Consider the following 25,324-nt stretch of genomic DNA (forward strand, 5'->3'; position numbering starts at 1 on the left):
TAGTACACATATACACATGTAACATACTGATTCATACAAGAAAATTACACCATTAAGTTCCAGGAAATTACATGGTAAATGTTGGGAAGTTACACTTTAAAACCCCAATTGTTACTCCCTTGTTTCTCGTTGTTTCATTTTCTTCCGCTGCACCTACATTTAAATACCAGTAAGAACCGGAAAGTATTTTATATGTACGGATTCATACGAGGAAGTTACACTGTAAGTTCTGGGAAATTACATGGCAAGTGATGGGAAGTTACACCGTAAAACACGGGCTGTATTATAAAGAGTTACCAAAAAATGGTCATGTAGTTGGTGTTCATAGCTCTAAGTTGCTATTTGTGCCCAAAGCATTTTGTGCAAGACTTGGCCAATTGTTTTGTCTCCACACACAGGATGTACCGATAATGGCAACACTTGTTGGGCAATCTCTTGGCAACAAATGTTTATTTTGAATGTTTTGAGAGAACACACACAACCCTTAATACTGTTAGTTAGTGCCTTTCAACCTGGGAGTTGTGGCCTACCAAGAAGTCACAAGATAAATTGGCAGATATATTAGTTTTTTTAAAATGTTTTGGATGCTGGATAGTTTCACCTCTTTTGTCCTGTAAAACTATTCAGAGGAATCAATCACTCTTTGGATGAAACGCTCACAGCTTACATATAGTCTACATATGCACTTTTGTGATTAGGGTTCGCCAAATAGTGTGGGAACCTCTACTGTAGATTATTTTATTGGATCAAATAAAGATCTGAGCTGCTTCAAAAAATAATGCATGAAATATGCAGTGGAAAATAACCATTCAACACTGTTAGAAGGCCAAAAACTGTTTTTTTTCCCAACTCTCTCAAATTTTCTCATATTTAACACTCCTCAGATAATGATGCAGATACAGTTTATTTACTGTATGCACGCTGTCATTTCTCGGCAGCTAATTTTGGTTTTTCCTGCAAAACCGGTTGGATTGCTGTTTTAACATCCACATTCATTGAGGCTACATAGCATAGACACTTTGGTCAAGCTCTTCTTTCTACAAAAGGATCTTGTTTTATAGTGGTGAACTTTTGGTAACTCAAGGATACTTGGATACAGGTCAGTGATTATTTACCAAGGACACAATTTATGACTTTGTTTTGCACACAGTCTGGTCATGTGATTGTTGTCGGAGTTCCTCACTGGCAACAGCGATAATGACAGATAAACCTTATTGTGCAGGTAGAGAGACTACAACAATGAAAATGTTCAGCTCTGCTATTATAGTCCTGATGCTCAACACCCTCTGCGCCTTTTCACAAAGTAAGAATGAGTTTCAAATGTACTATAGTATAGTACAGCATAGTAAGAATAAGAGTAAATTTATGGAAACATGAAAATATGAGATAGACTTTTCACCTGAGAGTTTCTGTGGATAACTCAGATGTCTGAAAGAAAAACAGATTAAGTAAAATGAGACAGATTAGCTTTTTGTTGTTACAGGTTTTTACTGATACATTTATTAATTTCTTTTTTTCTATTGTATTGTGTTTCAGTTCCGCATGAAGTTGTCTATTTGGTGGGCTGCTTTGAGAATGGCACAACTGAGGAACAGTTTACATTTGATGCTGAGGAGATTTTATACGTGGATTTCATGAGACAAGCCATTGTATACACTGTGCCCAAATTTATGATTCTTGACCCTAGTGAAGTTTTTAAGACTATTTATTTATATAAAAATGCTTTGAAAAACAAGAAGGCGTGTTCAGTATTGGTGAACTTCTTGGCAGCGGAAGAGAAAAACGTACCAGAAGAAAAAGGTAAGGAATCTATACTGTATGTTGTATTAACGTAAACATTCATTTCTGATGAATGAAACACAAATGAAGGTTTTTATTTGTCTTTTGACCCACCAAAGACCCTCCTGGGGTTGTCCTCTACCCCTCTGAAGATGTTGAGCTGGGTGCTGAAAACAGTCTTGTCTGCTTTGTGAATCATTTCTACCCGCCTAACATCAATGTCAGCTGGACCAAAAATGGCCGCCCAGTGTTGGAGGGGATGTCGCTGAGTCGATATTATCCCAATCATGATCAAACCTTCCACCAGTTCTCAACCCTGACATTCACACCGGAGGAGGGAGACATTTACAGCTGCACGGTGGAGCACTCAGCCCTGGAGAAACCTATAACAAGGATCTGGGGTGATTGTTTCATCTTGTAAAGACACTTAAACATGAAAATAATACAACAACTTGTTGTGAAACACTTTCTTGTGTCTGTAATAATAGATATTTTCTTACTTCTTCCACAGAACCTGACTTCAGTCATCCCAGTCTTGGACTAGATGTTTACTGTGGAGCGGGCCTGACTCTGGGCTTGTTGGGGATCGCAGCTGGAGTATTTTTAATTGTCAAGGGACGCTATGGAAATTAATTTTCCTTTCTAAGAGAGATATACACATAAATTTGATGATGATACACATAAATTATACATAAAACTTATGATAATACATATGATTTTGGAGTGCACCATTATCATCTTCTAAACTTTGCTGTCTTATTGCTCATTCATGAACCAAAGTGCAAGTCTGTAAAATGTAAAAGCACTGTTCAGGGACATTTCTTCACCACAAGGAAGAAAAACACAACAGAACAGTTCAGCAGCTATGATTCAACTAGTCATTTATGTGTGGATATACCTTAATAAACAGTACATATATCAGATTATATTCAATAGAAGAATAAGAGTGGAAATTAAATTGAATCATGCACCATAACATCATGAAATATGAGAGGTCTGAATCTGCAGCTTCTGGCATCACAATAGTGCAAAAGAGCCAAAATTATGGAAGCCCATTTCTGCCAGTTATAGGGATTTTTTTTTTTTTTTTATAAAAGTTAGTCATGATCATTCTAAAAATTGCTCATGGTAAGTGAAGTCAAGTCAAAATTATTGCTAAAGTCATGAGAGATAAAGATAAAAATTCAAAATTTTGACTTCACATCTCATAATTGTGGCTTTTTATCTCATGATTTTGAAGAGAAAAAGTCATGATAATAACATTTGAATTTTGACTATGACTACTATGTTGACTGTGTTAAATTGTCAACATTGTGAGATAAAAAGTCAAAATGATCACTTATTAATTTTTACTTTTTTATTTAATAATTTTGAATTAGTACCATGGACATTTTTCTTACCATTTACTGGCAGAAATGGGCTTCCATACAAAAGAGTTGGTCTGAAGAAACATTTAATTTAATTTCTTTTGATATATTTACTGTTGTTTTTTCTTTGCCCTCTAAGTTATTTCAATCTTGTTTATTCAAACACTGCCATGAATTACACTGATTCACTGTTATTCACCACTTTGATATTTGTTTGGAAAAATGATGTTTAAATTCTACATTCTTTTTTTGGGTATACTTTTTATTTTTGTTTAAAATGTATTTTTGTAGTGTGGTATTGCTACTTTTACTTAAATAAAGGATCTGAATAATTTAATAAAATCCACTTTATAAACTTGTGTAACTACTGTATGTAAAATGTGAATGTGTAATTTGTGACACCTGCACTTTTTTCTTTACAGTGAGCACTAATGCTTAGAAATGAAATAAATCAGTGAAGGTCAATCACTGTGCCATGTGTGATTCATTATTCATTCAGTTTCTGCAACAAATCAACAAAGGTAACTTTAGGATTATGATGCTTTCCTTCAAGATTAATTAAAATACTTTACAAATTAATCAATTAATATTTGAATCAAATTCCAAATCACATAATTAATTTCAGTGAAATGGGACACTAGATTACTAGAACATCAACACTTTTGTCTGGCTTGTATAAGCTTGGCAAAATCTGTATATAGTAAAGATAAATTAAAATGCAATGACAGCAGTATCTGAGTTATAAAACAGCACAAACAGCAGAATGATTATGAAATCAAATCACCACATACAGGATGTCACACCTACTTTGGAGGACTAACTGGAAATGCCACCGCCATGGTTGAGCAGTTCTGCTGTTTCACTTCCTGCATGCAGTGCAGTAACAACCTGCTTCGAATTGAAATGTATTATCTCTTGTTTTACACCGTGCGTATTCTCAGCTTCTTTTCACCATTGTGTCTGTTATTTTCAAGAGTGGGTAAGTAACATTAAAATGGAAGAAGTCATTGTTTGTTTGTGTTGCTGTTCAAACTGGCACTAGAGCCAAAGTACAAAAAAGTTACTGCATATTATTACAGCTTTGAAATCCAAACAACTGTTTAACTTCAGATACTGTGGTGTGAGAATATGTGATAAACAGAAAATTACAATTGATACTAATATACTGGTTGACTTTATGTTACAGATGCTTTCTATGCTCATGGTTTGGTTCGTTGCCAGTTTGCTTCAAGCGATGGCCATGATGCTGTTTACCTGGTGCAGATCTACTTTAACAAGGTGTTTCTGGCCCAATACAACAGCACTTTGGGAAAATATGTCGGCTACACAGAGAAAGCAAAGGAAATTGCAGATGGCCTCAACAAAAACGAAGCTTTTTTGAAACAGGAAAGAAAGAACACAGAGTCCTGCAAAACAAGCATCCCACTATTATCTGATGCCTTATTGAGAGCAGGTGATTTTGGTGACTTTCAGCATTGACAGGTGCATAATAAGCAGATTTACTAAAGATGTGATATTTCATGACAAACTTTTATGTCTGGGTATTTTCCTCCAGTTGAGCCTACTGTCAAGCTGAGGTCAGTTAAGACAGCGAGCAGCAAACATCCAGGCATGCTCGTCTGCAGCGTGAACGACTTTTACCCCAAACTAATCAGAGTGACATGGCTGAGGAATGGAAAGGAGGTGACATCTGATGTGACGTCCACTGAGGAGCTGTCAAATGGGAATTGGCTCTACCAGACCCACTCATATCTGGAATATACACCCATAAATGGAGAGACGATCACCTGCATGGTGGAACATGCCAGCCTCATGGAGCCAAAGTTTTATGACTGGGGTAAGAGAGTGCGCATGTGGACACGTGAAGTGTGGCAGGAACTATAAGGTGTGACAGCATAGATTGATTTAACTTAAATGTTACTAGAGCAAAAATCATTCTTGGACCTCAAAATGTATCTGTGATACATTTTAAATGACATAATGACGTCTTCACATACAGTAAAGCCAGTTGAAATACAGTATGTGTCGTGTGTTGGTATGAAGGAGAGAAATTCTATATCAAGGACTTAAATCAATGTATAGTATGTTGATTTAATGTGGTCTTCATGTGATTTCAGACCCCATGCCTGACTCAAACAGGAATAAGATTGCTATCGGGACAGCCGGGCTGCTGGTGGGTCTTGTCTTTTTCATTGTTGGGCTGATTTGCTACTACAAAAGGAGAACTACTGGTAAGAGATGAAGTCAAATTAACATGAATGGTTTCTGTTTCTTTCTATTTTGTTTCCTAATTTGTAATTACTACTGATGTGAAAATGGACCAAATTAACCAAAAAAATAACAGAACAAGCTTCTTTAAGCCTCAAGTATTGGCAGCTGAGGTAAAGACTGTAGAAAAAATGTCACTGTATCTGCAATTTGTGTCATTGCATGTTTTAAGACTATGAAGACACAAACAGACACAAACTGCTTTTGATGCCATTCTACATTCAGTATTATAACCTGAAAAATGCTGTTACATAACATCACTCATGGACGTCCCTCCATGAATGCATTTCTGTCATTGATGTATTATTTCATTATCCTTTAAATCATAAAGCTTATGAGTCAACACAACCCGCAATTATTTCCACATCTTAATCAGAGCCTAGAAAATTAAACAGTCCAGTTGTTAACACTTCAACACCAAATTATTGTGATGTAAATCAGCTATTCATGACTCTGAAATGGCATTTCATTTTTCTTTCTTTTTCTTCTAGGGCGAGTGTTGGTGCCAACAAGTTGAGACAATAAAGTTGGGACAACCTGAAACTTGAAAATATTTATAATATAAGTTACACTAATTACATAATCCGGTATAAATGACTTCAAGTATATGAACATTTCTACTGGAATCAACTATCTTTGCAACACTCAAAGGTCCCATGAAATGAGAGAACCTACAAAATCTGTGGATCGATGGGACCCTGCACCAAACATGAGGAATCTGACCTAAGAGCCAAAAAGGTTGCAAATAAACTAAAAAACAGACCCTATCTCTGAGGACTGCTCATCTCCATAGATTAGAATTAGGTGGAAAGTGACAGATTGTATATGCTTGAGGTCCACAACACTATGGAGAAACCACCACTATCTTAATGTTCAAGATTATTTTAAAGTCAAGCTAGTTTGCACCAAAATTCACAGGCGTATCTCACTAGATGGAATCTGTGTATGGACCCCCGAGTCATCAAGAAAAACAGATGCTCCACGAGAGGAGAGATGGACGGGATCCTCAATATGAAACTCACTAAAAGGCACTGAATGATCTGTATTGTAGTTCTATACAAATGTTTTGTAGTCATCGGCCTAGATGGTTGTTTGTTATTTACCATAACAAATATGGCTGGTTTAATCAAAGGAAAAGTAAAATTTAACTAAAATTGGTCTTCTGGTTACACAGATGTTGTATGTTGTGTTTATGTAACAGCCCAGTTATCTATCATTTGGTCATTATTTTACCCACCAAAACCATTTATCGTCCTCTGAGCTTTATTTTTCATCTTTGTGCCAATATTAAATATCAGGAATGCAGTGGATCAATATATATATATATATATATATATGCATAACTTTTATTTATTGTCTGAACTCTTTTGTAAGCACATGTGTACATTATGTTTAGTCTTTATGATCATTTATAAAACTTTAAGGCTGGAATAAAGATTGATCAATCTGTAATGTCTATATATAACAGAATTAATTGGCTTATTCATGAACTGGATGCAAACTGTAAGTGTGCTGCTATATCCTCAGATGACTCATTCTCCTCATCTTCACTCTACATAGACTCCTAAATTGTCTATATTCATACACATGACTTTACAACTTGATGGGCCTAAAAGTTCAAAGCTGTGATGACAAAAACTAAGATCTCAATAAAACCTCAGAGCTCTGTGGTTTCCTCTGTACTTACAATACATGTTGTGACCTACTTTTATCACTGCTCTCATCAACCTAACCATCAGGCATTTAAGCCCTCAGTGTAGTCTTACAGACAAGGGGCAACCTTGTAGCTTGGGACACTCAGGCCTGGTTTGATACTCATGAGCAATATGAGGAGGGGAAGAGTCAGGACATGATATAAGAAAGGTTAACTCTCACAGAAGACAAAAAAAGGCAACAAAACAAAGACTTCTTTGTTTTGGGGCACTGTGGGGCCTCACACATGCTGCATGGGTTGTCCTCTGCTAAACCCTACAACACTGGATAAAATAATTGTTGTCTTTTATAATGCAGATTTTAGTTTTCAGCAGGATCTGGCCATCGTTGGCTTGATATCATGTAGTGTGGAGGCTCTCATTAGGTTAGGTCAATGATTCACAGCGTAAGGGAACAAAACATAAATAATCAATGTTTATGACCCCTGAGCCACTATGAGGCCCACAAATGAGTGATTTCAGTCCTTTCTTGAGTACAGAAAGTCCTGTTTTTATCATAATTTACAGTTTATTTATGCACACTGTCATTTCTCAGCAGCTGCCAAAACCAGTTGGACTGCTGTTTTAACATCAATATTTATTAAAGCTAAATAACACAGATACTCTGGTTAAGCTCTTCTTTCTATAAAAGGATTTTATAGAACAGTGCACTTTTGGTAACTCAAGAATACTTGGATACACGTCAGTGATTATTGACCGAGGACACAATTTTATGACTTTGTTGTACACACAGTCTGGTCATGTGATTGGTGTCTGAGTTCCTTACTGGCAAAAGGTATGTAAATGATCCTTTATAATGACTGTCAAGTTGCAATGTTCACCTTTGATCTAGTGTTGGTTTTATTTTAGGTTTAATCATTTTCTATTTTTATATACATTTTTTGACATCGATTTGGGCTTTTATTTTGAAGGGCAAGTTTTCCCCACCCTGCTTTGTAAAAGCGGATGTAAGGGAACTGGCAGACAAGAGCAAAATAATTCAAGTGTTTGGTTGTGAAAATGTTCTTCTTGTGATGAAAACTCTAAGACCTTGCTGGACAGCGAACAAGGTATGATTTTTGTATGCTGTAAGAAATGTTGTAATGGTAATGGTTGTAATGGTTCACATGTAAAAACGTTTTGTGTATTTACTTTTTTGAGTGGGTAGTGAGGAAGTTATACACATACATTTCAGCCACTAGTTTAGCCTAGACTTTTGCCCAGGAGGCTGGTAACACTTTTATAAGCTTTTATAAGAATAAACTAATGAAAATAATTGTGAATCTACTTGTGAATAATTTGCATTTTGTGTGTAATTTGTAGCATGGTCTAACTATTTTTCTACGGTTGCGTGTTTTGTATTCATCGAGTAAATGTACAGATGGCAAGGTTAATTTAAATAGTATAGCTTCCCGTTGTGCACTTCCTGACTTTGGTTCAGTGGATAAGAACCTGGACTGGTCTCATCGTGTTTTAATGTATGAAGCAAATAGACTGCAGGACACTAACTTATGGACATTGTTCTATTTAAAGTCTTATTTTGTTTCAGTTCATTATAAATGTTTGTTTTTCTGTGTGATTATTGAAATCTGCAGTATTATCACAGCTTTTTTGTTATCCTACTCAGCTCTTACAGTGTGTTCGTGAATACAGCACTGTGTATTGGCAATAAAGTCCTCATGAACCATCAGTTTGAGAGTTGGCCATCATTCTAACTGAGGATGCTACAAAGATAATGACAGATAAACCTTATTGTTCTGTGCAGATTGAGAGACTACAACAATGAAAATTTTCGGATCTGCTATTATAGTCCTGATGCTCAACACCCTCTGCGCCTTTTCACAAAGTAAGAATGAGTTTCAAATGTACTAGTCTGGTATAGTAAGATTAAGAGTAAATTTATGGAAGCATGAAAATATGAGATAGGCTTTTCACCTGAGAGTTTCTGTGGATAACTCAGATGTCTGAAAGAAAAACAGATTAAGATTAGACAGATTAGCTTTTTGTTGTTACAGGTTTTTACCGATACATTTATTAATTTCTTTTTTTCTATTGTATTGTGTTTCAGTCCCGCATGAAGTTGTCTATTTGGTGGGCTGCTTTGAGAATGGCACAACTGAGGCACAGTTTACATTTGATGCTGAGGAGATTTTATACGTGGATTTCATGAGACAAGCCATTGTATACACTGTGCCCAAATTTATGATTCTTGACCCTAGTGAAGTTTTTAAGACTCTTTATTTATATAAAAATGCTTTGAAAAACAAGAAGGCGTGTTCAGTATTGGTGAACTTCTTAGCAGCGGAAGAGAAAAACGTACCAGAAGAAAAAGGTAAGGAATCTATACTGTATGTTGTATTAACGTAAACATTCATTTCTGATGTATGAAACACAAATGAAGGTTTTTATTTGTCTTTTGACCCACCAAAGACCCTCCTGGGGTTGTCCTCTACCCCTCTGAAGATGTTCAGCTGGGTGTTGAAAACAGCTTCGTCTGCTTTGTGAATCATTTCTACCCGCCTAACATCAATGTCAGCTGGACCAAAAATGGCCGTCCAGTGTCGGAGGGGGTGTCGCTGAGTCGATATTATCCCAATTATGAGCAAACCTTCCACCAGTTCTCAACCCTGACATTCACACCAGAGGAGGGAGACATTTACAGCTGCACAGTGGAGCACTCAGCCCTGGAGAGACCTATAACAAGGATCTGGGGTGATTGTTTCATCTTGTAAAGACACTTAAATATGAAAATAATATAATGACTTGTTGTGAAACACTTTCTTGTGTCTGTAATAATAGATATTTTCTTACTTCCTCCACAGAACTTGACTTCAGTCATCCCAGTCTTGGACTAGATGTTTACTGTGGAGTGGGCCTGACTCTGGGCTCGTTGGGGATCGCAGCTGGAGTATTTTTAATTTTCAAGGGATGCTATGGAAATTAATTTTCCTTTCTAAGAGAGATATACACATTAATTTGATGATGATTGATTGTACATGCTGAACGGAGTAGAATGGAGCAGTATGGAGATACCACTACAATTACAATTACAATTTTTCATTTAGCAGAAATTTTTATCCAAAGCGACGTACATCTGAGAGCTGATAAAGCACAAGCAGGGATCTAGTCAGGAGAGAACAACACGAGTAAGTACTATAAAGCTAAGTTTGAATCTGATAGGACGTTGATGCCAACAGGTGGTGCACAGAGGCAATGAATAGAGTGCATAGATTGCATAGAAGCAGTTCTTTTTTTTTTTCGTTTTTTATTTTTTCTCTCTTCAGTCCATCAAGTGCAGAGGTATTCGTGAAAGAGCTGGGTCTTTAGTCTTTTCTTAAAGATTGAGAGAGACTCTGCAGATTGAACAGAGTTTTGTAACTCGTTCCACCACCAGGGAACTACAGAGGAGAAGAGTCTAGCTAGCGACGAATAAAGATTGATCAATCTGTAATTACTATATTCAACAGAATTAATTGGCTCATTCATGAACTGGATGCAAACTGTAAGTGTGCTGCTATATCCTCAGATGACTCATTCTCCTCATCTTCACTCTACATACTCCTTAATTGTATATAGTCATATACATGACTTTACAACTTGATGGGACTAAAAGTTCAAAGCTGTGATGACAAATAAAAACTAAGATCTCAATAAAACCTGTTTCCCTTGTACATACTTACAATACATGTTGTGACCTACTTTTATCACTGCTCTCATCAACCTAACCATCAGGTATTTAAGCCCTCAGTGTAGTCTTACAGACAAGGGCAACCTTGTTGACGGGGACACTCAGGCCTGGTTTGATACTCATGAGCAATATGAGGAGGGGAAGAGTCAGGACATGATATAAGAAAGGTTAACTCTCACAGAAGACAAAAAAAGGCAACAAAACAAAGACTTCTTTGTTTTGGGGCACTGTGGGGCTTCACACATGCTGCATGGGTTGTCCTCTGCTAAACCCTACAACACTGGATAAAATAATTGCTGTCGTTTATAATGCAGATTTTAGTTTTCAGCAGGATCTGGCCATCGTTGGCTTGATATCATGTAGTGTGGAGGCTCTCATTAGGTTAGGTCAATGATTCACAGCGTAAGGGAAGAAAACATAAATAATCAATGTTTATGACCCCTGAGCCACTATGAGGCCCACAAATGAGTGATTTCAGTCCTTTCTTGAGCATGTGAAGCCCTGTTTTTTCCATAATTTAAATGAAAACACATGATGTTAACTGTTGGTATACAAGATGTTCAATTGTCAGCTTTATTTATACTCCCATGCGGATGCGTACACAGACAGCTGCGGACACCGCGGACAGGTAGTTGTTCTGTTTATATTACCTTCTGGGTTCTGCTTGGAGAACACATTCCACACATGCATAGTAGATCACTGTCTACAGAAACACAGCACTGTGACCATACAGAAAGATCCGTGCAGATACAATTGTGCATACGTGGATGTCCACACAGAGCCTACGCATACACCCTCTGATGACGAAATTCATGCGGACCCTAGCGGACTCACAGACACGGAAAGTATAATTTCAGCCTTAGTGTTTGTGCACTGGAGGCTTCAAATTTCCACATCACACTTTTTTAAGTTGCATACTGGACCACGACTGGCTTCCAAACTCTTTGTGACGTCACAAATCATGCTCATAGGCCCACCTTTTAAAATTGGGTTTTCAATGAACACAGAGAAACTTTCCATTTTCAGCAGATGAATGTGAAAACAGCCTTCTAGTGTCAAACCCTGCACAGTGGAGCTCAAACACCCAACTGTAAGAACAAGAAGAAAAACATACTTTTGAGTGGAGGGGAATCTTTAAGTACAGTACCTTCCACCACTGCCTGCAAGTCAGCGTTGAGGGCATACACTCAACTCAACACTGCGCCTGCGCTGTCCGGAATAATGAGCCGCTTTGGCTTCTATTTCATTTTCATCTTCTTATTAATTAAAAGCCCGAGTTTGATCCTCTTCTTATGTTTCGCCATTTATGTTTACATTCATTACAGAACGCGTTAAAAAATAAATAAATTCAGGTTGGATAAATGGAGGAAAACTGATGACAGCTTGTGATCTAACAGTGGCTGTATCTTGTTTTTCACCGTGTTTGATGCACCAGTTTACAAACACGTCATGGACCTCTCGTCCTTGTAACTACAGATCTGTGTGGCGTCAGACTGAAATGATGGACTGTGCTGTTCCCGTCCCGGAGGTCGTCCCAAAACACCGGAGTGGACGGAGCGGCTACGATACCGAGCAGCGATAACACGCACAAGACGTCTGATAAGAGTCTGTTATAAACCAGACGGATGCAGAGTGAAACTATCCAGCAGACAACAGGGAAGGAGTCAACAAAACAGCTGGTAAGATGGAAACGAGACAAAGATTTATTGTGAGCTTTTTTATGAGCTGCTCCAACAGGTGAAGGAACCTGAAACTTTTTTAAAATGTCTGTCTTTGGTTATTTATCTGCTGATTTGTTTCTCTATTCTTTTCCTTGATAATAATCTCCACATGAATGCTGCACTGTAATATGTACTCAAGTACTGTACCTCAGTGCAATTATGGTGTACTTGTGCTTGACTTGAGTGTTTTAATTTGAGGCTACTGTATACCTCTACTCTACTAGATTTCAGAGGGAAATATTGTACCTTTTACCCACCTTTTAATCCACACTGACAACTATTGCAGATCAGGATTTTTTAAACCTATAATGAGCATAAAAAATGTAAATTAAATCCACCAACGGTATATAAATATCTAGATTTAACTCCACCTGGGCCAGCTACATTACAATGCTGTTTATATGCATCAGTAATAATTAACTTTTAGTATAATATGTTATATGTAACAATATGACAGAGACCATTTTGCCTAAAATCCCATTTCCTTACTGAAGTATTAATCATGTATTTTTCTGTGTTAAACTTAGAGTTTTGTTGGTTTTCTTCTCAACAGTTCTCTGACGACACCTGACAGAGGCAGTGGTGACCGAGCCCGTGTGTATCCTGTGCTCAGCTCTGCAGACTGTTCCCACTGATGGGTCTCTCACTGTCCGTCTGGCTGTACAGCAGGACAGCTGACAGCCCTCCTTCATCTTCATCAGCTTTATGTTCGCTGGCTGTCCCAACCTCCTCTCGTCTCATGGTCATTCTGAGCTCCCCCCCAGTCGCTTTGGGAGATAGTCGCTCACACTGGAGCTCAGCCCACCGCTCTCCTCACCTCCTGCTCTCTGCCTGCAAACATGAAGTGACACGTTCACCTGTCGAGCGGAGCAGTGATGCCGTGAGGGCAGAGAAGGGGGTGAAGAGTGGGCTTCATGTCTGGGAGGTGGTGTGGAGCCCCGGCCACAGAGGGAGTCACGCTGTCGTGGGTATTTCCAGGCAGAACTGTCCTCTGCAGGCCTCGGGGTACAAGGTGCTGGTGGGCGGAGACTCGCAGTCCTGGGGCTGGGAACTCAAAACCAATCAGTTTTGGTATAATGGACAGAGTCTGGGACTGTACCCCAGAGAGAGGAGGAGGTGTCACACTGAGACTCAGGAGGATTGTAGGTCTTTCACTTCACATATCCTGAAAGACACAGAGGGAGCAGAGACACCTCTCCCCATCCCTGAGCGCGTCCTGCTGGTCCTGGACGCTGACGCAGGCACTCTGGGATTTGTTGTTGATGGCAGCTTCCTGGGCGTTGCTTTTAAAGACCTTCCTCGTGGGGTGGAGCTGTTCCCAGCGGTGAGCAGTGTGAGAGGAGGCGCCAGCATACGACTACGATACCTGAACGGTGCCACACGTGAGTGTCATGTTTTCACACTAATCTGTCTCAGTTAGAATAGCAGTGACAGTGAGGATGGTTACTGTAACTTATAAAACACAAACTATAAACTAATTTAGTTTTTCTTTCTCTCTCCTTCTCAGGTGATCCGCCCGCCCTGATGGCTTTATGTGGACTCTCCATTCGTCAGTCTTTAGGGCAACAGAGGCAGAATCAAACTGACAAACTGCCTCTTCCCCCTTTTCTCCAGCGCTACCTGCTTTCTACTCAATAATGTGCTCTTAGTGTACACTCACACACTTACACACAAACACAATATGAAACTGTCACACCCTGGATGGACTTTTGTGTGTTTTTTTCGGACTCCTTGTGTTTTTGTTCTTTTGACTTCCTTGGATTTGTTATCCTTCTGATGCCCTCAGACCTTTTCTGTTTTAGTTGGACTTTTTGAGGGATTCTTTCATTTGTGTTGCATGTGTTTCCTGGTTTTGGTTTTCTCTGTTCCCTTGTGTGTTGTTCCTGATTTATTTTGAAATATTTCTTCATTGTGTCTGGTCACTTTGCTTCCTGTGTTTGATTATTTCATGTGTCTCACCTGTGTCTCGTTTACCTCACCTGTGTTTCATTTGCAATCACTCCCTGTGTATTTATAGTCCAGTTTTCAGTTCAGTCTTTGTCAAGTTGTCTGCTTTTGTTCAATGTTCCTGTGACTTTTTGCATTTTCATTAAAAATATCTGCATCGGATTTTCCCTGCCTACCGTCTCTGCGTTTGGGTCCACCTGCTCCACTCACCCAGCTCCTTGACAGAAACCTTTTGTCAATCACTGCGATGTACCAAGAATTTATGTTTTCTTTTATATGAAATATTATGTGCATACTATATGATAAGTGTATTTATTATTATTTATTGCTTTAACATAAAGCTCACTGGGGGGAAAGTTTGGGATTTTGGGGGGTAATGTTGTTGTATCTGACTGTTTCTTTCATTGTGTATAAAATAAATGACTCATATTATAACTTGTTGTCATTACTGCTGTTCCATTGCAGTTTCTATTGTAATTATAACTATAATACTAATCTAGTTATGATCTACTATAGGACTGCAATTTAGGATTATTTTCATTATTAATAAATCTGCCGATTTTTTTCTCAATTAATTGTTTAGTCAATAAAATACTACTTTTTTATATTCCACCTTTGCAGGTCACCAGGACAGTCCACTGTTTCTTCCCATCCTACTTTTTCTTTTAGTTATTGTTGTTTTCGTCAAAGCTAATACAAAGTCTGACTAAGTTTTGTTTGTGCAGGTCTGTTAAACTAATGAAGATCAGTAAATAACTGATGACGTCAACAAGATGGACATTTAACAAGACACCTGTTGTCATGGCAACGGAACGGGCGCGCCAAGTAGCGCTTTTAAAGGGGTAACGTTAGCATTAGCTCTCCGCTACCACAGATAAAAATATTTTATCGCCCTCCTTTCAGTTATAAGTCGGACTTTTTTTTCGATACATACGGCTTGTTGGCTTTACTTATAAAAGCCCCAGCCTATCATGTAAGTGTTAGCTAACTAAAAGAGACGGGACTGTTATTATGGCTAAAGTAAGCTAGCTTAAAATAGCCAGCCTAGCTAAATGGCGCTTAACTTGAATACATTTAATCTTAGATAGCTAGCTAAAAGTCTGTAGGTTTACATATTGTGCCCTTTTTATACAGTCAAATTACCATTACTAGCTTAATTTGACTGCTCCTATGCAGAAATAAGTCTTCATGGCAGCACTGGGAAGTCTGAGAAGAGGAGGAGGAGGAGGGGAAGTTTTCGGTCCTGCTGGTCTAAGTGGTGATGAAGAAGAGGAGGAAGACTCACCTGAGGTAAGTTAGGAGTCCAGCTCAGACCTCACATATCACCAGCAGCTAACTGGGCTGCAGCACTGACATGCAAACTCCTGTCTGTCTCTGTTTATTCCTAGGTTTTACTGAGTGTTTTGGCACAGCATGGCCAGTTGGGTCTTTGTTTCTATGACAGTAAAGACTCCTCTTTACACTACATGGTAGACACTCCTGACAACCACGAGCTCCGCCTGCTGGCCAGAGGTAAACAGTGCATCAGCCATTAACTCAGTCTCTTCCCCAAATTGGATGAGGTGTTTTTTAATAGCTCAAAAAATTATTGTCTTGTCTATAATCTGACACTTGTGTTTTCATTTTGTTCCTCTGTTTCTCTTATTTCTGTTGTGTAGTCATCCAGGAGGTTTGTCCCCATGTCATTCTTACCAGTGCAAAGCAGGAGCGCTGCATGACCCGCTTCTTGCAACAACTGGGTGAGCCCTGGGAGAAAATGCACCAGGGGATTTGTGCTTTTTTTGTTTTTGAAGTGGTGAGAGACAAGACGTTTCTGGGTCAAGGGAATGATGTGAGATTAGAGATGCTCAACACTGCAGCCAGTTAGTGTGATAAGAGAGAACAGTGATGTAATACACAGTTTTATAAGGCTTTTACTGAGCACAGTCTAGTGAGACAGTGCTATCATGTGAAACCAGTTCTTTGATAAGAACTTTTTCTTTCACAAAACTAACTATTATTATTTTTATTTCAAACTCATTTCTGTTGTATCCCAGGTTCAAACCCAGACTACAAACCAGAGGTGGTTACTTATCCATATGTTGACTTTGGTAAACAGACACCCACTCATAAAATGCAAATATCCTCATCAATTTGTAGGCAAGATTGTATTAAATGGATGATTTTCCACAATAAATGGCTTAATTTAGAATCAGTTTTGAATGTTGCAGGCCTGGAGGTTGGTAAGCAGAGGCTACTTGCTGCCCATCTGCCTTTCCTGTCTGCCTTAATTTCAGAGAGAGACAAAATGTCCTATCTCTCCTCCTGTATCTCCTTCGACTCACTCCTGATGGTGAGCCAGCTGTCTACACTACATATGATCTCATCCATCAGTCCATCATTCTGCAAGAGCTGATCACGAATTGTCAATCATTTTCTTGTTTTTTTGTGTGTTCATTTGTGTTTGTATGTGTGTGTATGTGTGTTGGGTAGCTGAGGGCAGTGGGTGCTCTGTTAAAATGTCTGGACAGGAGGAGAGTGGGAGTGGAGCTGGAAGACAGCAGTGTTGGAGTTCCTATCCTACAGTTTCACGCCTACACACTGTAAGACACACATAAATGTAGTAATTCACACACACACACACACACACACACAGGACTGTGATTACACATTTTCCATAATGAGGACCATGAAAGAGTTTTTTCAATGAGTGACTTTTTACTGCACTGTATTTAGCTACACATGTTTAGTCTGTCAAACACGCAGCAGTGAATCATGCATTTGCAGCATTGTGTTTTCTTGGTATTTATACATCTACTGTATTACATTTTACATTACTACATTATACTTATTATTCTCTATCTATCATCAAACCAAACCCGTCAAATGTGATGCAGACGTTTCCATGAATGAACAATTTTCATTCTCTTTGAATCTCTGTTTCTCTGAAATGTGCATTGTGTTTCTTCCCAATATAGTAAAGGTGTGGTGTGTATTGACCGAGACACCTACAGGTAAGAGTGTTCTAGCACAGACTCTATTACGTTAATGATCTTTGTCCAGTACACAGGTATTTCCCTAAAGGCTGAAACTGATCTTCTGAGTCTCTCATGAATTGTTCCCTCTTCCATAACTGAAATCTACAGTACAGCTGTTTAATACACAGTTCAACTATTACATGCAAAATAATGAGTTGTTAGTTCTGTGATATCTTATTTTTTATTTTCTTTTTATTTTGTATAAAATTATTAATTGTTATGTATAAAATACATTATTCAAATCAGATTCATTATTAGGTGATGCAAGCAAAAACATGAAGAAAGAAACAAAGTTTGGTCGAGAGATCACTGTGGATTTTGTATTTGTTTCAGCGTTCTGCAGATCTTCAAATCAGAACTTCACCCATCGGTGTACAAGCTGCATTCAGGTGAAAAAGAAGGACTCAGTCTTTACGGTATGTTGCTCAGACTGTTGAATTTCAGGATTTTATCACTTCTCTGCCCAATGTAATGCTGTTTACATCAACCTCTTGCTATTATTGTGTGTTGTAGGAATATTGAACCGCTGCAGGTGCAAGTTTGGCTCCAAACTGCTACGGTGAGAAACATCTCTTGCTAGGGTCGAATCACACAGACAACAAAATAATGAAGAGGCCTTAACTTAATCAAAAGACAGGTGTTTTAAGACATCAGTTAAACTTAACTGGTGCCTTTATTGCCCTGCTGTATAATAGCTGTGCCAAATGTAAGCATTTGGTATGGGGAACTGATGTCAGATACCGTTAGTAATGCTACATCACCACAACTACTACCACCTTTACTATTAATATGACTACTAAGGCTGGCTACTACTACTAGGCAGGGCAAATTTATAGCTTATTTAAAAAAAAAACAGAGGAAATGCTTTTCATAATGCATAAAAGACAATAATTAATAAATATAACAATGATATAATTATAACTAACTGGTCATATAAAATAATATTCATTCATATTCATTTATAAATGAACATTTATTATTAGGAACATTAGAAACAAACACTACCAAAGTAACAAAAATGACATAAAATTCTTGTCACATATTTACAGCTGTTCTGCGATTTAAGCAGAAAATTTACTGCTGCTTGTATCTATGGCAACAAGATAAATGTGTCAGCTTTTCTAACATAATGCATCATCTGTTTTTGGAACTGTAACCAATGATATTGTGTTGATTTTAAATCCATGCTATAATTATTGTGGGAATGTACATTTATATAAATCTGTCATGTTTTTATTCATTTAATTATCATTTTGTATACAAAATACTGTCAGAAACTAGAAGTTGACATGTCCTACTGTAGTTTGTACTGCTCTCTGTCGTAGAGGTACTGAAAGTGTAAGTGATAACCTCCTCTGTCTTAGCCAGTGGTTTCTGCGGCCAACACTGGACCTGGCTGTGTTACAAAGGAGACAGGAAGTGATTCGTTTCTTCACGTCACCTCGGAACTCAGACTCCCTGAGCACCCTGCAGTCCTCGCTGCGCAACATCAGAAACATCCCAGTAATAACTATTACCAACAACCTCCTTCCTTCTACATCTGTGACCATTTACCACCATGCTTACTGAGTCACCACCTGAAAACTAACATCATCATCCGCCTAAAGCCAGTTTATGTGTGTGTGTGTGTGTGTGTGTGTGTGTGTGTGTGTGTGTGTGTGTGTGTGTGTGTGTGTGTGTGTGGTAGACTCTTCTGCGCAGGATGTCTCTCTCTCATACCAAAGTGACTGACTGGCAAAGTCTCTACAAGGTTGGACCAACACTATTACCACATCCATGTGACAAGCTCTGTTAAGTGTGTAGAAAGAGGTTTGTTGGTGTTTGTGCGTGTGTGTGTGTGTTTCAGACAGTGTACAGTGCAGTGTGTATCCGGGACACGGTGCGTCACCTGCCTCAGTCCATTCAGCTGTTTCGTGACATCAGTGAAGGGCTCTCTGATGACCTCCACTACATCGCCTCTCTTATAAGCCGCATTGTGAGACACTCACATTAATACACAGCTGCAAATCTGAGACTAAACAACACTACACAATGTTGAGTGTTAAGGAGTTTAACTCCTCTGATTGGGGGACGTGTAGGTGGACTTTGAAACCAGCATAGCCGAGAGACGCTTCACCATCAAACCAAATGTGGACCCTGCCATTGATGAGAGTAAGTGCCACCATACTGGATATAAAACTGACTAAACAAGTGTTGAAAAGCCTGATCAGAGGCCTATGTTTATGTTATGAGCCTGTTTATATGGTGGCCGATCAGAAGTCTTAACAACGTTCCATGTCTCTGTCAGAGAGGAGGAGGATGATGGGGTTGTCTGACTTCCTGACAGACGTTGCCAGGAGAGAGCTGGAGCATCTGGATGCTCGCATCCCCTCCTGCTGTGTCATCTACATCCCTCTGGTCTGAGATTTATCTCTACAAAAGCCCTGAATGATATATGTTTCCAAAAAACATCCGGCCCACGAATACAATATTATTGGTGGAATTCTTATTATCTGATGTTGCGGAAATTGTTTCTCTGGAGCACCGCACACATCAGTGCTCATACATCATTGTCTGATTCTCCTCACAGATTGGATTCCTGCTCTCTGTCCCTCGGCTGCCCAGTATGGTGGATAAAGAGGATTTTGAGATAGAAGGGCTTGATTTTATGGTCTGTGTTTAATCTTTACAGCATTTTCATTTTGTTAGTTTGTGTGTGTTCTACAAAAAAGTTCACATGCTCATGTATGTCCATGTGTGTGTGTGGGAGCTAGTTTCTGTCCGAGGATCGTCTGCACTACCGCAGCCAGAGAACCAAGGAGCTGGACGACCTCATAGGGGACTTGCACTGTGACATTAGAGGTCTTTTACTTTTTCAATAACAGAACATTTACCTAATAGCTGTGCACCTGACATTTTTAACCACAACAAACGCTATCCACTTGTCAAGATTCTTCACTTTCCTGATATTAAACTTCCTGTTTCTCAGACATGGAGACGGCAGTAATGACTCAGTTACAGAACGCAATCCTCGAGAGGAGCGCCTCCCTATACAAGGTGCACTTCCATATATAAGCATAAATGAAGTGTTTAAAACATGACTCCCACTCTAACAATATGATTGTTGGCATGGAAGTAATATTGCTAATGTGTGTAGGAGGATTTTGTTGTAATCAGCTGTCAGTTTTCCTTTTAGTTGTGTTGTTCATTTTAATTATGAAACAGGTCCTGATCCCATTACAAGTTCTTTTCCAGTGCTGTGATATTTGTCTCATGATAGATGGATTTGCTGCAGCTGCAAATATAATTGTTGTTTTTGAGTGCAGAGAGAACTGTTAGGTCAAATGATGAATTATTATGTTTACAATGTTGTCGCTATGATGGGAATTTTCTAACTATTTAGCAGATTGCAACTTTTCAATTAAATTAATGTAAAAGAAAAATAAATAAGGTCTCATAGTTTTTACAGTAAAAAAAGATAATATGGCTAAAACACAGCTTTTGTCTCAATTCACATGCACAACTCTGTTGAGTTCTGGCTTGTCAACACTAGAGCTCTGGCTTACTGCTCTTTCATTAGTCAAACAAAAATCTTTTCAGGACATTCAATGTGTTTAATGTGTGTATCGTGTAGGTTCTGGATCTCACTGCTGAGCTGGACTGTCTGATGGCTATGAGCAGCGCCTCCCAGGAGTACGGCTACACCTCACCCAAGCTAGCCAACCACCGGAAGATAATAGTCACACAGGGCAGGTAAACACACTTAATGTAAAACAATATTTTTGTGGTATTTGATTCAAGAGTGTTGTACAAGAGTGCTACATGTCTGATTTTTTTATTTTCTAGACACCCGCTGTTAGAGTTGTGCTCTCCTGTGTTTGTGGCCAACTCTCTCCAGAGCTCTGAGTCACAAGGCAGAGTCAAGATCATCACTGGACCCAACTCATCTGGAAAGAGCATCTACCTCAAACAGGTAGGACAGTCAGAATTTCTTCATCTTACACTCAACTGGAGGAGTTTATGTCAAGTCATATTAGAGATATTGAAATAATGAGTTTTCGACTTCCAAATAGTGCTCATGTCAACATCCAAGTCTTAATTATTATATTTTTGAAATCTCAGATATGTCTGACTTGGCCCTTCATAATATGGATGTGCCTCAAAACCAAGCAGACATGGATGCCTCACATCAGCGAAACTACATCGATCAATGTCATTAAATTAAATTGATATACTGTCATTTTGTCAATGTGTAGTATCTTTTTGAGTTGTCTGATGACGTGAACTTTGTGATGGATGTGAATCTTCCCTATTTCTACCATCCATCCCCAGGCTGCTTTCTTGAATCACTGATGTGACACTGGTGACCTTTTGTTTTCCAGCTCTGACTTAACCTAACTTAACCGTCTTTGGCAGGTGGGTCTTATTGTTTATATGGCTCTGATCGGCTCTGACGTGCCAGCAAAGGAGGCAGAGATTGGTCTGGTGGATGGAATCTATGCCCGCATGCAGAGCAGAGAGTCTGTGTCTGTGGGCCTCAGCACCTTCATGATAGACCTCAACCAGGTACCTAAAACACACTCACACATACACACTTTTATGCACACAAGCTTCTGTGTGTGTGTGTGTGTGTGTGTGTGTGTCTGTCTGTCTGTCTGTGTGTGTGTGTGTGTGTGTGTGTGTGTCTGTCTGTCTGTCTGTGTGTGTGTGTGTGTCAGTGAGTGGGCGTGGAAATAAAAGACATGAACTTCCAATACTACTGTCCTCCAGCTCCACTCCCACTCTCCACCTGTCAAGACATTTTTTAAAAAACATTTACTGCCTACATTCATCACCATCACATACACACACACACACACACACACACACACACACACACATACACACACACACACAATAAAACAATAAAGTGTAGTATAACTGTTTGTGTCTGTATTCTCCAGATGGCCCAGGCTCTCAACAGCAGTACTGGCAACTCATTAGTTCTCATCGATGAATTTGGAAAAGGAACTAACACTGTAAGGAGAAGCTTTGTGAATTAAATACATATGCACATACACACAACGAGGACACACAGTTCCGTTAATGTGAAGCAACTGAAACCAATCCCAGACAGTATTATCCAATTTAGAGCTGCAGCATGAACAGACCTTCAGTTCAGCCCAACATGTGCCACCCATCAGCAAGAAAATAGCAGCAGCAGCAGTTTAGAAGGCAAATATAGAAGTGCAAGTGTGCGCCATCCACAGGCAAAGAAATGAATCATGACTTTTTAGAAATTGAGGCACAGCAGCTACAGAGTTCATACTTTGGAGAGGGAAGGAAAGGGTCCAAACAATATTTTATTTAAGGAAAAGAAAACCCTAGAATAAAATTAGCATAGTAGGTTAATAGATGTCAACAAAGGGAAATAAATCATAAATTCATTGTGTTTTACTACCACAAGATCAACTGTATTTCTGTTATATCTGAGTATTTGTAGTAATATCTGCTGGAGGCTAGTGTAACTCATTCTCTCTGGTGGTACAAGCTTAAAAGTAAGACATAAGATCAACAGCTCTGAGAAAGAAATGGCAGCTTTAACACTCATTACCTGCAAGTATTAAAAATTGCAACAGCCATTGCTTTCTTTGCCTGTAGGAGGCGACATCAACATGTTGACGTCTGCAGACCTAAACTGCTGCTGCTGTTCCTCTCCTCTCCTGTGAGTGGTGCATGTTGGTGGGAACAGCTCTCCTTTGTGGAGAATCTGTAGCCTGCTGAATATGAATTGAATGAGTTTGTGAGTTACGAAGAAGTTCTGTTGAGGTGTTTTCTTCCTCTCTGAGGTGTTTCGTCTTCTCTGAGGTGTATCTTCCAAATATATCTAATTATCTATTTATGAAAAACACATTTAAAGTAAAAAATGTTGACTATATTTACATACACATAAAATTACATTCTCGTATGCATGTGCATGATAAAGATGCATATTTTTCCATTGCCAGACAATACAAAGTCACTGATGAGGATGAAGTAACATTAGCATCCAGGAGATCACAGATTGTGATGGAATATGATCATTTGTATTCATAATATCTTGTTTTCTCAGAGAGAAAGGGGACATCTGGTGGGCAGACAGTGGGCAGGAATGTTCTGTTAATTGGTTAATTTGTGGCAGCAACTCATTGTCAGGCTATCAAGGGTTTATGTAAACAGCTTAACCTGAATTAAGACCTTTATCCAATCGCAACTTCATCCTTGGGAAACACAGCCAACAGTTTAATGTTCCCCTTCAGGTGGATGGGCTGTCCTTGCTGGCTGCGTCAATCTCTCATTGGCTGAGAAAAGCTGCAGTAGATGTCCCTCACGTCCTGTTGGCTACTAACTTCCACAGTTTGCTGCAGCTAGGCCTGCTACCCTCCTCTGACCTGCTGTCTCTGCTGGTACTGAGAGATACTCTAACTGAGCTTGCACAATGATGACAAGTAGCCTGAAGCGCTTGTGTGAATGCACAATGAAGTTATATGATGGCAAACTAATGTGGTGTAGAGTTTTGTTGACAGAGGAAACTTCCAAATGCCCAAGTAGCTAATGAGGCTCCACTTCAGATCTGTTTTACCTCATTAGAAGTATGTGTATGTTATTTTTGTGTGTATGTGGTTGTGTATTAATAGGTCCGTGTGTGTGTGTTAAGACTCTAGAGACAGCAGTGGATGGGGATGAGTTAGTGTTCCTGTACCAACTGAAGGAAGGGATCTGCCAGTCCAGCTATGCTGCCAACATTGCTACACTGGCAGGTTTGCCAACTGGCCTTGTACAGAGAGCAGTGGAGGTAAAGACACACACATGTTTGCTTAGGTCACTTTTGGGGACATTACATAGACTTACATTAATTTCCTGGAGACTTACCCTAACCCTAACCTTAACCACTGACCCAAAAATCAGCATTTTCACAAGTGGGGACACGGCTTTTGTCCCCAATTGGACAAGCCGTCCCAATTAATCATGAAAGGACAGACACCCAACACACACACACACACACACACACACACACACACACACACAAAGAAGCATGCTCACATAAGCTGACTGTGGGCGTGCGTTTGGTCAGGTGTCTGAACTCTACAGGACAGGAAGACCCGTCAAACGCATTGACAAAGCGTCATCAGATGAGCAGGCCAACAGGTTTGTTTGACTCAAACTTCACAGAATGGCAAAGCAAACCTTCAGTACAGAGCAGTGTGTGTTGAACATGTTTGTGTACCTGACAGGTGCAGGTCCGTGGTGGAGAAGTTCTTGAGCCTGGACCTGGAGGACAAAGATTTGGACCTTCAGGGCTTCATGAAAGAGGAGCTTCTGCCCTCTGCTGGGGAGCCGCTCAGCCGCAGCTGAACTGTTTGTGCTGCAACTTGAAACATATTTCTATAGCTCTGTGGTCAGTGTGTGCAGTCAGTCCCTCAAGTTTTTATTTGCATTTGGGGAAAAGCAAGCTGAGGTGGTAGGCATTTGGCTGCATGTTTCTAAACACTTGACAAGAATTCTTTTATGGGTAAACACGCTGTAGCACAAAAACATTTTGTGCTTGTTACAAAGGTTTAAATTGTTGCATAGAACATACCAAGCTCATTTTTTTCATGTTTTGTTCAATTTAAATACTGTATTTACAAAATATTAAATATGATACAAACTGATTTGCTCTTCAGTTAGATTATAGACAAATCTAATCTAAGACAAATTTAAATTACTAACTTTCATGCCGTCATCATCTAAATATTGTTTTTTAAGTTAGAACTAATAAGAAGAAATAAAGTTAGAACAAAATGTACAAAAATCCTGTAAAGCTGCTGATTTTCCTTCACTATGTGGTTGTTGTCCTTTCTGCATC

At 39.1% G+C, this 25,324-nt stretch overlaps 5 protein-coding genes and 1 long non-coding RNA gene across 12 annotated transcripts; 5 read left to right on the forward strand and 1 right to left on the reverse strand.

The window, feature by feature from the left end:
- The first annotated feature begins 389 nt into the window (after positions 1-389).
- Positions 390-2,960, forward strand: LOC137191454 (H-2 class II histocompatibility antigen, A-U alpha chain-like). The gene is made up of 4 exons (XM_067601536.1): positions 390-1,303; positions 1,537-1,800; positions 1,899-2,180; positions 2,291-2,960. The coding sequence occupies exons 1-4, from the start codon at positions 1,198-1,200 to the stop codon at positions 2,410-2,412; spliced, it is 774 nt and encodes a 257-aa protein (XP_067457637.1). The 5' UTR covers positions 390-1,197; the 3' UTR covers positions 2,413-2,960.
- Positions 2,077-15,914, reverse strand: LOC137191458 (uncharacterized). Its single transcript, XR_010930404.1, has 3 exons — positions 15,747-15,914; positions 2,280-2,421; positions 2,077-2,162 (listed from the first exon to the last, which is right to left on the reverse strand). It is a non-coding gene; the product is annotated as an uncharacterized lncRNA (long non-coding RNA).
- On the forward strand, positions 3,969-7,143 carry LOC137191452 (H-2 class II histocompatibility antigen, E-S beta chain-like). Its single transcript, XM_067601533.1, has 5 exons — positions 3,969-4,125; positions 4,333-4,599; positions 4,702-4,983; positions 5,264-5,377; positions 5,906-7,143. The coding sequence occupies exons 1-5, from the start codon at positions 3,984-3,986 to the stop codon at positions 5,929-5,931; spliced, it is 831 nt and encodes a 276-aa protein (XP_067457634.1). The 5' UTR covers positions 3,969-3,983; the 3' UTR covers positions 5,932-7,143.
- On the forward strand, positions 5,933-10,725 carry LOC137191455 (H-2 class II histocompatibility antigen, A-U alpha chain-like). Of its 2 annotated transcripts, none has more exons than XM_067601538.1 (5): positions 5,933-8,175; positions 8,733-8,951; positions 9,174-9,437; positions 9,536-9,817; positions 9,928-10,725. In XM_067601538.1, the coding sequence occupies exons 2-5, from the start codon at positions 8,888-8,890 to the stop codon at positions 10,047-10,049; spliced, it is 732 nt and encodes a 243-aa protein (XP_067457639.1). In that variant the 5' UTR covers positions 5,933-8,175; positions 8,733-8,887; the 3' UTR covers positions 10,050-10,725. The 2 variants fall into 2 exon arrangements, with proteins under 2 accessions (XP_067457639.1, XP_067457638.1); XM_067601537.1 differs by having other exon boundaries at positions 8,871-8,951.
- si:ch1073-228j22.2 (SPRY domain-containing SOCS box protein 2) lies at positions 10,832-15,434 on the forward strand. The gene is made up of 3 exons (XM_067601531.1): positions 10,832-12,472; positions 13,068-13,896; positions 14,022-15,434. The coding sequence occupies exons 2-3, from the start codon at positions 13,149-13,151 to the stop codon at positions 14,150-14,152; spliced, it is 879 nt and encodes a 292-aa protein (XP_067457632.1). The 5' UTR covers positions 10,832-12,472; positions 13,068-13,148; the 3' UTR covers positions 14,153-15,434.
- msh5 (mutS homolog 5) lies at positions 15,220-25,291 on the forward strand. 6 transcript variants are annotated; one of them, XM_067601527.1, is made up of 26 exons: positions 15,220-15,303; positions 15,638-15,751; positions 15,850-15,973; positions 16,120-16,200; positions 16,498-16,551; positions 16,672-16,793; positions 16,934-17,043; positions 17,419-17,454; positions 17,812-17,894; positions 17,992-18,037; positions 18,843-18,981; positions 19,166-19,228; positions 19,325-19,453; positions 19,557-19,629; positions 19,766-19,875; positions 20,048-20,128; positions 20,232-20,319; positions 20,447-20,514; positions 21,092-21,210; positions 21,304-21,430; positions 21,874-22,023; positions 22,401-22,475; positions 23,736-23,882; positions 24,134-24,271; positions 24,551-24,624; positions 24,711-25,287. In XM_067601527.1, exons 2-26 carry the CDS (start codon positions 15,650-15,652, stop codon positions 24,829-24,831), a joined length of 2,460 nt encoding a protein of 819 aa, XP_067457628.1. In that variant the 5' UTR covers positions 15,220-15,303; positions 15,638-15,649; the 3' UTR covers positions 24,832-25,287. The 6 variants fall into 6 exon arrangements, with proteins under 6 accessions (XP_067457628.1, XP_067457627.1, XP_067457626.1 ...); XM_067601526.1 differs by lacking the exon at positions 15,220-15,303 and adding an exon at positions 15,347-15,434; XM_067601525.1 differs by lacking the exon at positions 15,220-15,303 and adding an exon at positions 15,394-15,481.
- Positions 25,292-25,324: the final 33 nt, after the last annotated feature.

Source organism: Thunnus thynnus, chromosome 10, assembly GCF_963924715.1.
Source record: "Thunnus thynnus chromosome 10, fThuThy2.1, whole genome shotgun sequence".
NCBI classification, from domain to species: Eukaryota; Metazoa; Chordata; class Actinopteri; order Scombriformes; family Scombridae; genus Thunnus; species Thunnus thynnus.